Source organism: Mesoplodon mirus (assembly GCF_964341445.2).
Source record: "Mesoplodon mirus genome assembly, chromosome: 10".
NCBI classification, from domain to species: Eukaryota; Metazoa; Chordata; class Mammalia; order Artiodactyla; family Ziphiidae; genus Mesoplodon; species Mesoplodon mirus.
This window is the reverse complement of record NC_138986.1, coordinates 31,185,767-31,199,843: the sequence shown is the minus strand read 5'-3', so window position 1 is coordinate 31,199,843 and position 14,077 is coordinate 31,185,767. Positions and strand designations below refer to the sequence as shown.

General features: G+C 36.7%; 1 protein-coding gene across 2 annotated transcripts in view; it reads left to right on the top strand.

The window, feature by feature from the left end:
- ENPP3 (ectonucleotide pyrophosphatase/phosphodiesterase 3) overlaps window positions 1-14,077 on the top strand; it is a 65,885-nt gene that overhangs the window by 20,101 nt on the left and 31,707 nt on the right. The window contains exons 8-15 of one of the 2 annotated variants that reach the window (XM_082633445.1): window positions 2,070-2,189; window positions 2,755-2,864; window positions 4,457-4,519; window positions 5,026-5,098; window positions 9,847-9,955; window positions 11,283-11,411; window positions 11,792-11,823; window positions 13,602-13,729. In XM_082633445.1, coding sequence (XP_082489571.1) covers window positions 2,070-2,189; window positions 2,755-2,864; window positions 4,457-4,519; window positions 5,026-5,098; window positions 9,847-9,955; window positions 11,283-11,411; window positions 11,792-11,823; window positions 13,602-13,729 — 764 coding nt within the window. Of the gene's footprint in view, window positions 1-2,069; window positions 2,190-2,754; window positions 2,865-4,453; window positions 4,520-5,025; window positions 5,099-9,846; window positions 9,956-11,282; window positions 11,412-11,791; window positions 11,824-13,601; window positions 13,730-14,077 lie in introns of both variants that reach the window. The other variant, XM_082633446.1, reaches the window with a different exon arrangement.

Genomic DNA, 14,077 nt, shown 5'->3' with positions numbered 1-14,077 from the left:
GCACGTGGGATCCTCCTGGACCGGGGCACAAACACCTGTCCCCTGCATCAGCAGGCGAACTCTCAAGTACTGCGCCACCAGGGAAGCCCCTGGTCTTTTTTTATTATATTTAATTTGATAAAGTCTCTTGTTTCATAATTGAATTCAAACCGGCTATATCTCTTTATAAATTTATTTATTTATTTTAAAACATTTATTTATTTATTTTTGTCTGCATTGGGTCTTTGTTGTTACACACGGGCTTTCTCTAGTTGCAGTGAGCAGGGGCCACTCTTTGTTGCACTGTGCGGGCTTCTCGTTGTGGAGCACAGGCTCTAGGCGTACAGGCTTCAGTAGTTGTGGCACATAGGCTCAGTAGTTGTGGCTCGCGGGCTCTAGAGTGCAGGTTCAGTGGTTGTGGAGCACAGGCTTAGTTGCTCTGCTGCATATGGGATCTTCCAGGACCAGGGCTCGAACCTGTGTCCCCAGCATTGGCAGGTGGATTCTTAACCACTGCGCCACCAGGGAAGTCCCAAACTGGCTATATCTCTTTAGATAAAGCAAGTAAAGCAAATGAATTCTCCTCAATGTATGAGAAGATGTACATGAAATGATCAAAATGAACTCAAAGGAAGATTAACTTATTTAATATTTATAGATTTAGAATACATCTTAAGGCGTCCTCTGCCTCAGCCTTTATTGCCAAAGGATATTATGTCTTTACTACATTGCATTTAGTCTTTTATTAGTATGGAACAATAATTACAACTTATTTAAATTTTAGTCCTTAAGTAATTATATGTATGTATATATGTATATATGTGTGTTTGCGTGTGTGTGTGTGTGTGTGTGTGCATGTATAAATGCAGATTCCATTTTGCAGATTCACCTAAACGTTTGAGTTACCCAGCTCACATGTTTCCAGCTGAGGTCTAACAAGGCAATACTCTGCCTTCTTGTTTTTAGCTCTCATTCTATAAACAAATGTTTTCAAAGCCTACTGTCTATTTAGTGCCATGTTTTTCACATGTTTGTGCTTTTTTATTGGAGATTTTGCTGTTTACAATGGCCCTCAAGTATGGTGCTCAAGTACTTTCTAGTGTTCCTAAGAGCAAGAAGTCTGTGATGTACCTTATGGAGAAGATATGTGTGTTAGATAAGCTTTGTTCAGTCATGAGTTATACTGAACTAAAAATATATATTAAATAAGGGATCTTCAAACAGAAACACACATAAAACAAGATTACATATGGATCAGTAGACAAAAATATTGTAACCAAAGGCTCACAGGAACCTAACCCTTTATTTTCTCTAGGAGCAGTGGTTCGATATTCACTAATTCAGTGTTTGCAGCAACTTTATAGAGCATAGCTATTGCAAATAGCAAGAATTGACTATATGTACACATACATAAGTCTACATACATAATATATAATACTTATACATGTATATATAAGGGATTATACATAAGTGCTATTAATTTCCTACATATGCATATGTATCCATATTCATATATATAGTAATGTTCCTAAATAATGACCCTAAAAATCTCTCTAAATGTAGTTACAACTGCATAGGGTGTCATGGGCATTCAATAAAAATATGTGAATTGCAGGAACGACTGGATTGATGGATGGATGGAAGGGAGGAAGTACAGAGACTTGGCAGGCTTCCTTTTAAAGTGCTGGTAACACACTTTAACCCATTTGCCAGGCTATCAGATACTTAAAATCATCCATGTAGTAAATTTCTTGCTATTACTGCCAATAAAACCAATGGCTAATCATTATTATAATATAGAATCTATAATTAACAAACAGTTATTAATAACATGAGTTATATTAAAACCATCAGCCCAAATCATCTGCCTAATGTCATTCATTTGCAGCTATAGACCATGGTGGAACTAGTATATATATAATACTAATATGTATATTTTATATTAGGGTTCAGATCCAGGGGTTTTATATTGAAAGGTATATGGCATCTTTTCAAATATGAGTTATGGGTCTTATGCTATTTCAATTTAAATGTATGTTCTATTAATTTATTATTTTATCTTAAATCTTTTTTAAAAATTATCATTTTAGGGGTTATATCCAGAATCACATGGCATCATTGACAATAAAATGTATGATGTATACCTCAACAAGACGTTTTCACTTTCTTCAAAGGAGAAAAATAACCCAGTTTGGTGGCATGGACAACCAGTATGTAGCAATCTTCATGTGGCTCCAAAGTAACCTTCATTTCCCAACGTGACAGTGGATCTCTCTTCTCTCACCACTTTGAGTTTTACATTATCTTTTTAATTTCTAAGGGCTAAGGGTGGGATGGTGTTTCACCACTATTTATAATTATAATTTGAATCTTTTTAACGTGTATAGTTGTTCACCTAAATTGTCTTCAGTTGAAACTTGGATGTTGTATTATAAACGTATCAACCTGGAAGTTACTCAGAAAGATTATCTGTTAACGTTTTTACTGTTTCTGATTTATAAATCTTTAAAAGGGAAAGAAGAACTGTACAATTCTACCAATTTGAAAAATGATCTTTCTTACTGTCCTATGTTTTTTGACTTTTGAAGTGGATGCCTGGATAATTACTTTTTTAAACTGAGACAAAGACAAATTTTAAATAATTTAAATATATTTTAATAGTTGAATAAATTTTGCAACTGTTAATACTGTTCAGTTTCTCATAAATGGCACCGTGTCTACTCAAACTGATTATTCTCTTGACCTCCACTTATTTGAAATTTTCTCTTCTTATAGATCTGGCTGACAGCCATGTATCAGGGTTTAAAAGCTGGTACCTACTTTTGGCCAGGATCAGATGTGGCTATAAATGACACCTTCCCTTCCATATATAGGATTTACAACAGGTACTAAAGCACCTGCAGATGTGATCTCGTCTAGGCAGGGATGATTAGATTTTTTTTTGGCTGCGTTGGGTCTTTGTTGCTGTGTGCGGGCTTTCTCTAGTTGCGGTGAGGGGAGGCTACTCTTCGTTGTGGTGCGCGGGCTTCTCACTACGGTGCTTCTCTTGTTGGGGCACACGGACTCTAGGTGCCCGGGCTTCGGTAGCTGTGGTGAGCAGGCTTCAGTTGTTGTGGCGCATGGGCTTAGTTGCTCCGCGGCATGCGGGATCGTCTCGGAGCAGGGCTCAAACCTGTGTCCCCTGCATTGGCAGGCAGATTCTTAACCACTGTGCCACCAGGGAAGCCCTAGAATTTTTTTTTTTTTGGTCTTAATCTTGATGGTAATTTTATTTTTCCAGTTGTTTGGGCCAAAAAATCTTGAAGTCAACATTGATTCCTCTCTCTTACATCCCTCATCCCGTCCATCAGTAAACCCTTGTGCCCCTAATTCAAAATATTATATGCTGTCTGAGAGCTTTTTATTACCCCAGCATTAACACTCTGGTCGAGCCGTCATCCCCTTTTGCCTGCACTACTGCAGCTGCCTTTTTACACGTCTCCCTGTTTCTATTTCTGTTCCCTATAATCTATTCTCAGTTTATCAGCCAGAATAATTACTTAAAAGAACAAGTCCAATTATGCCACTCTTGTGCACCAAGAACTTCAACGGCTTGCAGTTTAGCAAAGAGTAAAGCCTACAAGGCCCTTGTGGTATGAGCCCTGCTGTGCCCCTGCCTCTCAGACTCCTCTCCAGCTACTTTCCTGGGTTCTGTCACTCTGCTCGAGCCATACTGACCTTTTCGGTGACCCCAACATACCAGGCTTGCTTCTGCTGTAGGGCCTTTGCACAGGCTGTTCCTCTGCCTGAGACAATCTCACTCCATGTATCTGTACAGCCCACTCCCTCACCTCCTTCTGGCTGTAGCTCAAAAATTACCTTCTCAGTATTGTCTTAGCCTCATCACACTAAGATTTCAAAGTCAAACTCTCCCACTCCAGTTTTCCAGTGCCCCTTATTCTGTCTCTAGTCTTGCTTTTGTTTTCCCATAGCATTTTTCACCTTTTAATACACTCTGTAATTTATTTATGTGTTAGGCCTATTTATTGTTTGTCTTCCTTGACAAGAATGTAACCTCTAGGAAGGACGTCATCTTTGGTTTGCTCACTGATAAATTCTGTTTAAAATGAACAAATCATGTCTGACAAAAGGTAGTGCACATAAATGCATAAATGAATGAAGTAAATAAAAATCAACAAATTGAACTAATGGATAGTAATTAATGGCCTTCTATTTTAACCGGGGGAACAGTGAAGGAAGGATGGATGAGAAGGAAAGAAAACAATATACATTGAATTAATAGTGAGTCGAGTGTATCTCCATATAGGTATTGAAAATGGGAATCCCTTTGAGTAGTACTGAATCCCTTTCAGTACTTTTATAATATATGGACACAAAATATCTGAAAATATCAACCTGCCTTCCTGAGCAGGCATATAATGAAGTTATTTTGATTTGATTAATTTTTTAAAATTATTTTTACTTTTCATTTCAGCAGTGTCAGATATGAAGAGAGGATCTTTACATTGTTAAAGTGGCTGGACCTGCCCAAAGCTGAACGGTAATATCTAGTGTCAGGGAAGTGCTGGCACAGCGGGATGTTTGTGGGCATAAAATGAAAGTATTTCTTAGTTTAAATTACCATTTTGGAAAAAAACTTGGCATTTCCTTTTTACGGGCATTTTTCAAGAATTATTCTTAAAACCAGACATTTAAAGAAAGAACTAGTGTGGCAGAGAAAAGAGTCAGCAGAAAGTCATAAAGTAGGAAATACAGAGGGCTGTGGCTCATCAAGAGAGTTCTTAACAGCAAGAACAAGACAGATTTTCAGCACTGAGTCAGACAAGTGCTTACATTCTGGAAGGTCTCATTTACTTCCTGCTAGACCACTATCCCTGCCAAAGCCAAGCAGAACCACTGAACCACTGGGCCTGGTTGTAGAGAAGGAGAGACCAGAGAAAAAGAGGAGGAAACTACCACAAAGTTCCAGACCTACAAATCTCCCACACCCAACTTGTACCTTTATTCCAAATGGGTAACGTCTTTCTGTTTCAATTTTACCCCTAGACCCGATTTTTATACCATATACGTGGAACAACCTGATTCTGCAGGTCATGCTCAGGGACCAGTCAGTGCCGCAGTAAGTTTTTCTTTTTAAACAAAGCTAAAATCATCTAGCCTTCACCCACAGCATGAAATGTTATTCTTTAATTTCCACTGAATACAAGTGTATTTGATATAATGAGGACATAAAAATAGTTAAAAATCTAAATGATTATCTGCTTTATTAACCACAAAATAGTTAAAAGTGTAAAAAGAATATCTGCCTTATTAAGCACATCTTGATTAATTTGATAACACTTATTGAATACTTAGATGCAGCATTGTTATTTCACATCACGAGAACATCAAGGTTAGATCCCGTGTGTCAACTGAACATGTTAATGTAACCCATTTCGAGCCATGTCACCTGATAGTCCATCATGGACTATAGGGCTGTCTATTCAAGCACAGTTCCAATCAGAAGTTCCTTATAATTGGACAATATATTATTGCATCAGGCAGAGTTATTCGCCTTCTATGCCCCCATTATAATTGACGTAGACTCTTCAATACTTGTTTCTTCATTATCTAAACCCTTTTGTATTTACTACAGAAATATAGTTCTTAAATATGATTTTTTAAAAAAGCAGATTCTTTTCTAAAACCCACTCAAGGCTACATTGTCTTGGATATGGTATAAAGTTGCAAAGGTCCCCATGAGTATGGCGTTTCCTTACCCCGTGGAAACTCATTTAACAGTTTTCCTCAGTTGCAATGCAAGCATATTCATTCTGGCAGCATGACTTAGGTGTTTGTCAGAAATGCCCTTCTTCTTCCTGCTCATTAAATCAAAATGATTTCTTTTTTTTGTTTGTTTTTTTCTGTATGTGGGCGTCTCACTGTTGTGGCCTCTCGTGCCGCGGAGCACAGGCTCCGGACGCACAGGCCCAGCGGCCATGGCTCACAGGCCCAGCCACTCCGCAGCATGTGGGATCTTCCTGGACCGGGGCACGAACCCGTGTCCCCTGCATCGGCAGGCGGACTCTCAACCACTGTGCCACCAGGGAAGCCCAATCAAAATGATTTCTAATATAAGCCCTGCTCAAGTCTGACCACTCTGAACCCATTAGTCCTCTTTTATATTCCTACACCACCCTTGAGTGTCTCACAGAATCTAACACTTAATCAGGTTATTCTAAGGGTGGATGGCTTAGTAACTATCTAAAGCATATTCACCATTTCTTCTTTTCCATTTTAATTGTTATCCCTGCTTTATATGATCTGAGAGGGGATACTCTAATCTGCATTTATCTGACCCCTACAGCTGACTTTAGGTGCCATATCTTTTTCTTCTATCCAATGCTGTAGTTTAGTACCCAAATAAATTTTAAGTGTAATTTGGAAAAGTGCTGCAAAGGGAACGATCAGGATGCCCTGAGAGGTCTTTAGGGGCTAACCTAGTCTGGGTTGGGGATGGTTAGAAAGTTCTCTAAATAACAAAAAAGATAAAAAGTTCACAAATGGCCTGATTAAGGGAGGAGCTGAGCACATTAGAGGAACAAATGGACAGACAAATGGACAGGTAGCTAGACAAATAGACAATATGATAATGGTAAAAATAAGAATAGCAGCTAACTCTTATTGTGTGCTGCTCTGTGCCAGGTACTGTTTGAATTGCTATATGAGGATTATCTCTCACTAACGTCAGGAGCACTGTGGACCAGAGGAGAGGGCTAAGAGGAAGCTTACAGAAGGAGGCAAGCGCCAAACCATGCGAGTTCTTCTAGGCCATAAGACATGCAATGGGAAGCACTGAGGCATTTTAATCAGGGAAGGACATGATCAGATCTATGTGAATTTAAATATCACTTTTGTCATGTAAGAGGAATGGGCTAGAGAGAGCAAGGGAAAGTGGGGAGACATGAGTTGGCTTTTACAACCTTTCAGGAAAGAGATAATAGTGACTTGGACTGTGGTAGTGGCAACCATCATGGATGGAAGAAGGTATATTTAAGATTCATTTTAGAGATGGACTTAATATGACTTGGTGTGAGATAGGTGATGGGGTGGGGGATCAATTGTGATTTTCAGGTTTCTAGCATAAGCAGGCAGTTTCCTCCAATAAGACCACTGAAGGGCATCTTCTTGGAGGTGAAGATCATGTTGTGACTGGGGTGCCTGTGACATCCAAATGGAGATGTCCAGAAGGCAACTGAATATGGATTTAAACCTCAAAGTAGATGGAGATCAGGTATTTTGGCAGCATACAGATGGTGCATGGAAGCGGAGATGTCCTAAGGAAAGAAAGAGTGAAGAATGAAACTAGAAGGATTAAGACAAAGCCTCATTTAAAACTTAAGAAGAGGCCAAACAGATGCAGAAACTGGAGGGCTTTATGGCTTTGTTATTGCTCTTGTTAGGAGGCTGGCATCTACTCACTTCACGTTCAGTGCAACGTGCCATCTATGGAGTGTGTACTTTGTGAACAGCTCTGTGCTTAGGAAGCAGGTGATGAGTTTGGTTGCACAGTCCCTTCCCTGCAGGAGCTCCCACACTCCTGGGGAGACAGACACAGGCACAGATGATTTCTAAACTGTGGAGAGTCCAAAGGTAGTGGGATGCCAGGGTGCCAGGGGAGGACAGAGGAGGAAGGGCTCTGAGTGCAGCCAGGAGGAGTCAGTAGGTGGACTATGTGAAAGGGAACATAATTATGCTGTGATGACAGGTGGAAACCATGACTCTCACTGGCAAACCAGAGTGCGTGCTCACCCTGAGAATGAGGATTTAGCAGTATATAGAGATGATTTGAGTTAAACTCCTGCCCTGTCCCTTAGTAACTGTGGGATCACCAACATGTCACTTAACTGCTTTAAACCTCAAGTTTCCTGGTCTCTATAACTGGAAATTCCAGTAGCACCTTCCATGAATGTTTGCTGAGAGATTTCAGGAGATAATGCACTAACACTCTTAACAGTAATTGCCTTGTAACATCCTTTCTCAAAAAAGAAAAAAAAAGGCAATCATTGTTATAATAGTACTAAGAAGAGTAAACATTTTCCCCAATCCTGTGGGGAAAGTGCTATTATATTTTCTTATTCACTGAAAAAAAATGAGTTTATGTTAGTTAAAAATTATTCACTTAAACCTTAAGTCAGTTAAATATACTATATCAATAAAGTGTAGAAAAAAATACAAAAGAATATAAACAATAAAATAAAAATGAACTCCCACTCATTATTCAGAGACAATCACTGTTAACCGTACCTTGATATATTTTCTTTTGGTTTTCCATATATGTGACTTTTACTATGAAATGCTGAATACATTTAAAAACAAAATTGGATTATGCAATATGTATGGGTGTGTATACAGTTTGGCTTTAATATTTTAACTTTACCATTGTATTGTGATCATCTTCCTAGGCCATTGTTCTTTAAAAATATTTTAAAAATTATTTTTTATTGGAGTATAGTTGCTTTACAATGTTGCGTTAGTTTCTACTGTACAGCAAAATGAATCAGCTATACATATACATATATCCCCTCTTTTTTGAATTTCCTTCCAATTTATTTATTTATTTATTTATTTATTTATTTTTATTTATTTATTTTTCTGTGTGGTACAGTGGCCTCTCATTGTTGTGGCCTCTCCCGTTGCGGAGCACAGGCTCCGGATGCGCAGGCTCAGCGGCCATGGCTCACGGGCCCAGCTGCTCTGCGGCATGTGGGATCTTCCCGGACCGGGGCACGAACCCGTGTCCCCTGCATCGGCAGGTGGACTCGCAACCACTGCGCCACCAGGGAAGCCCCTCCTTCCAATTTAGATCACCACAATGCATTAAGTAGAGTTCCCTGTGCTATACAGTACGTTCTCATTAGTTATCTATTTTATACATAGTATCGGTAGTGTATATATGTCAATGCCAATCTCCCAATTCCTCCCATCCCCACCCCCTTTCCCCCTTGGTATCCATACATTAGTTCTCTACATCTGTGTCTCTATTTCTGCTTTGCAAATAAGGTCATCTGTACCATTTTTTCTGGATTCCACATATATGTGTTAATATACAATATTTGTTTTTCTCTTTTTGACTTACTTCACTCTGTATGAGAGTCTCTAGATTCATCCACGTCTCTACAAATGACCCAATTTTGTTCCTTTTTATGGCTGAGTAATATTCCATTGTATATATGTACCACATCTTCTTTATCCATTCCTCTGTTGATGGACATTTAGGTTGCTTAAATATTTTTTAATGGTTATTGAATATACCTACTTAAGGATATAGTATAATTTTTTTCTTGTATTTAAATTGTAAATAAATAATGTGATAAATATCCTTGTATGTAAATCTCCATCTGTACTCTGTTTACTTAGGACAAATGCCCAGAAACAGAATTATTAGGTTACAGGGTATGCCCCTTTTAAACTCTCTGGCTACACATTGTCACCTTGTTCTCTGAAACATGTGTAACCATTTAGGCTCCTATAGAAGTGTCTATGGACTCTTCTCCCCAGCACTGGAAATTATCATGAAAACCTTTGCAGTTAAATAATGTTTGAATAACGTTGAAGTTGAACACTTTTCCTCAGGTACTTATTGGCCAGTAGTCTATTTTCCTTTGTAGGGAATATGGTTTAATTTTTTTTTTTTTTTTTGTCTATAGAAATACAGGGAAGTGGTATTTGGTAAATATAGTATGGGTGCTGGGCTCTGATATCCTATTTCAAAACCCAACAATTTCAGAGAAGGAAATTATTTAATTTTTACTCGATTAGATAATGGTTTGGTTAATTAAGCCTTAATTCATGAAGATAATCTATATCCAGTTTTTTTTCCCTTAGGTAATTCAAGCCTTACAGTCAGTAGATTACACTTTTGGATTGTTGATGGAAGGCCTAAAGCAGAGAAACTTAGTCAATTGTGTCAATATAATCCTTTTGGCTGACCATGGTATGCTTTTTTAAAAATCATATTTTATCTTGCTTTTTTAAAAATCGTATTTTATCATTGATTAAATCTTATCACTTCGGGGAGCATACAAAAAAAATAGAGATTTTTAAAGTCTATTTCTAGACCTAGAAGCTCTTGAATGAGCAAAGAATGAGCTTTGTAGTAGGCTGTGATGAATAGAGGACTAAAATTTATACTTTTAGTTTAATTATTCTAACATTCACTCTGAAAAATCTATCCATACACTTAATTTTCTATATATTTGGAGTTAGTAGTACTTAACAAGGATGTGGCTGGGCTCTTATCATAAAAAATGTCTTCTTTTCAGTGAATGATTCATTCATATAGATTGGCTGCAGTTTACTGAATTGGCTAGTTTTACCATGTTCTGTGTATTTTTTTGGTCATGTGAATAGACTTCTATAAAGTCCCTGTCACTCCACATTTCTCTGCTTGAGGGTAGCTCTCCATTTCAGTCAACCCGAATATTAAAAGAAGTGAGACAGATGTCATGCCCTCTGCAACCTCACTTTTAAAGTACTCATTCATTCAACAAATATTTTTTAAATGCTAACTCAATGCCAAGTATTTTCCTAGATGGGGTGAGAAGAGGAAAAGGAACACGTCTGCAGAATTTTGTTTATATCTTACATCAAGATAATATGAGACATAGTAATTTATTTTAAAAGTTTCTAAAATGGTTCCCGAATACTTTGACCTATTGTTTTAAAATTAAAGAAAATATTTTAATGCATATTTTGTTAAAAAATTATAAACTATAAAAATAATAAAATGAATGGTAAAAATAATAAAAATAAAAATTTGGATGGAGTCTGAAGAATCTTCAAATAAAAAAGGTTTAACTACCAATTCTTTTTTAAAGCATATGCTTCTTATATAAATTTAAATAATACACTTATGAAAAGTAAAAATCATCTAGACTTTGTTCTCTTGCTTAATGTATTGTTTTATAAAAATGCATGTTATTTTTTGATTTACAAATATATCATGTTGCTTTATGTAAAATCAGATGTTATAGAGATTTAATTAGCTTCCTACAGAGAACTTTCTTCTTCGAAATTACTTTAATAGATCTACATTGAACAGATGATCTGTTTATAATTCCTATCTGTTCTTCTCTTATAAACATGATCCTTCTCTTCCACTGCCACGATTTTCAGGGCCTGCTAATTAGAATAAAGTAATTGGGTAAATTGTAAAGGTTCTCAGTCAAACTTGGTTTGAGATCTGTAACATAAAATATCTCCTATTTGACCTAATCAAAGACAACTTATACATTCAGTGAATAATTTTTTTTTAAATTCAGGAATGGATCAGACTTATTGTGACAAAGTGGAATATATGACTGATTATTTTTCCCAAATAAACTTCTACATGTATGAAGGACCTGCCCCCCGCATCAGGACTCATAATATACCTCATGATTTTTTTACTTGTAAGTATGAAGATGACCACATAAAAAAATAAAGGTAACACTGAAAGCGAATAACCATAGCCTCCTGATTCTGAGGATGCAGGGATTACCAGGCCCCTTCTGACCTCTTGGGAAGACCACACAGAAGCAAATGAGAAAATCCCATGTTTAATTACAGTCTGTCATTAAAGTCTATGGTAACATCTAATATTGTTAAGTTAAAATATACTCCATTCTTAAATGCTAAAATAATTCTTTGCTTAAAGTACGTTTTTACTTAATTTTACCAGATCATAGTCATTAATAAACGTCTGTGTCAAATTCACCTGAATTGTTAATTTTTTTTTGCAGTTGTCAGGTATCAGTTGTAATGTGATTTACTTCTTTTTCTTTTGAAACAGTTAATTCTGAAGAAATTGTTAGGAACCTCAGTGTAAGTATACAGTCTTCTAATACATATGTTTAAATTAATGGATGTCTTTAATCTAAGTTTCAAGAAAGCTGTATTCTATATTCTATATTCATATATATCTATATGATCCATATAGCTGTAGTCCTATTGGTGAAATGATGGCAAATGTCTAATAATCCTAGTGGCGCAAAGGGATTGGATACCGCAGGCTTTGGAAATCCATTACATGGCATCACAGATAGGACCAGGCCTGGAGCTGAAGAGCCCTGAGGAAATGGACTATCATTTTATGAAGTAGTCCATTATTCCCAGGGAAGAGTTCCAAGTGGTAGTACAATATTTCCAGGAATGCTGATTTGTGGGCCTATATTGAGCTTATATTGGACAAACATAACCAAACATGAAGTGGCAAGTTCCACACATTCTGGCTGCATGACAGACAGCAGCATCAACTTTGTTCTTAGATAAAAGGACCAAAATTTTATCTCAACTCTAGTGTCTTCATCTCAAATTCTCAGATGCAAAGAATAACCCCATACTTCTTCAGAGGTTGGCAGTGTACTCCCAGTTTTCTATGGATTTACTCGGGCTGTACATCCAGTCAGCAAAGTGCACCTCATCAAATGATTGGTGGTCCTTAAGGGCACATCCTAGTCCCTTGGATCTTTGAGGAAGCTGCATCCTCAGCAGCTGCCACAATGTGCTTGCCTGGAAGTTACAAAAAATAGCGGCTTAAGAAAGAAGTAATGATAAATGAAAAAGTAGAAAAATAAGAAGACTGGAAAAGTATGCAAGAAAAAAAAATATCTGGTAGAAATATCTGTGCAATAAATAAGTTTCTCTTCCCTTTTTCATTCTATAACTCTCTTCACTCTCCTACTTTCTATATTTCTTTAAAATTTTTAAAATCAATTTTGTAGTGGCTCTTCTTTTTCTTATGTAAATTGAACATGAGATAATAGTGACACAGACTTGAAATATTTATGAGATTGTTGAGGCTTAAAATAAATAAGAAACTGAGCAAGTAGAAAACAATTCGTTTCCCCTTATCCTTACCTGTATTTTTTTTTTCTGTTGTTTCTCAAAGAAGTCGAGGGAGAAAATTTCTTTGTAGTTCTATTTCTCATTTTCTCACTTTTTTTACATGTATAGATACCAGTATGATTGCACCTTTACCAAGTTTTTAAATACGCCATCTAGTTAACAGCAGTTATTATTAAGAAATAAAATTTCATTTCAGTTTGTGAAGAAACTCATGAATTTTTCACAAGTGGGAGAACTGGACTAGATTTAAAAAACTATTGATTTGAAAATTAAGCAAATGTAGGTTATTTAAGGGGTAAATTGATTCAGTTGTGAAGGGATTTTTGGTGAAATTTAGCTAATTTAAAAAAATTTTTACTCATATTTATTGTCTGTATAAGACTTTTCATGTATAATTTAGACTCCAAATTTGTAACTGCCACTCTAAATACAAACTTATATTTATTCTCTGTCGAAAAAGGAGGGGAGATTTATGGTGGTTTAACATATATACACAGGAATAAAACTTCAGACAGCAAACAATATAATTTACATCATATGTTAAATTAGAACTTAAATATTGTTGCAACAATTAAAAACAATATAACTAAAGAATGTGACTACACATAATAAGTTTAATGTTCCTATTTTATTAGCCAGGCTTAAGTCCTCTTACTTTTAAAAAGTGTTTAACAAATCATCTTAGGAGATGAAATTGTTGAATTAGTTTGCATATCTTATAGGTGTCCTGAGGAAATAATTTACCTCTTTTTCAGTGCCGAAAACCTGATCAGCATTTCACACCCTATTTGACTCCTGATTTGCCAAAACGCCTACACTATGCCAAAAATATCAGAATTGACAAAGCTCATCTTTTGGTGGATCGACAGTGGCTGGCTGTGAGGTCTGTGTGCCTATTAATTTATCTCATAATACTTTTAACAGCTATCTTTCATCATAAATTTCCTTGGCCTTACCCTGCTATTATGATCACATGAATTTTCCTGAGTATGACAATTTCTTGACCTTTTATATGCTATCTAGCACTTCTGTATTTGAAATGACTGTTACGAGGTTGCCCGTCTTAGCCTACTAATCTTTACAATGTAGACGAGAATGAGGAAGAAGGCTGACTGTCGAGAGATTATCAGTACCAGCACATTCTTAACCACTGAGACCACTGTGGCCTCCTTTAAGTGGCAGACAGGATATAAAGATGGCATCAGTTGTCTCACAGGCTGGTAATGAGTAA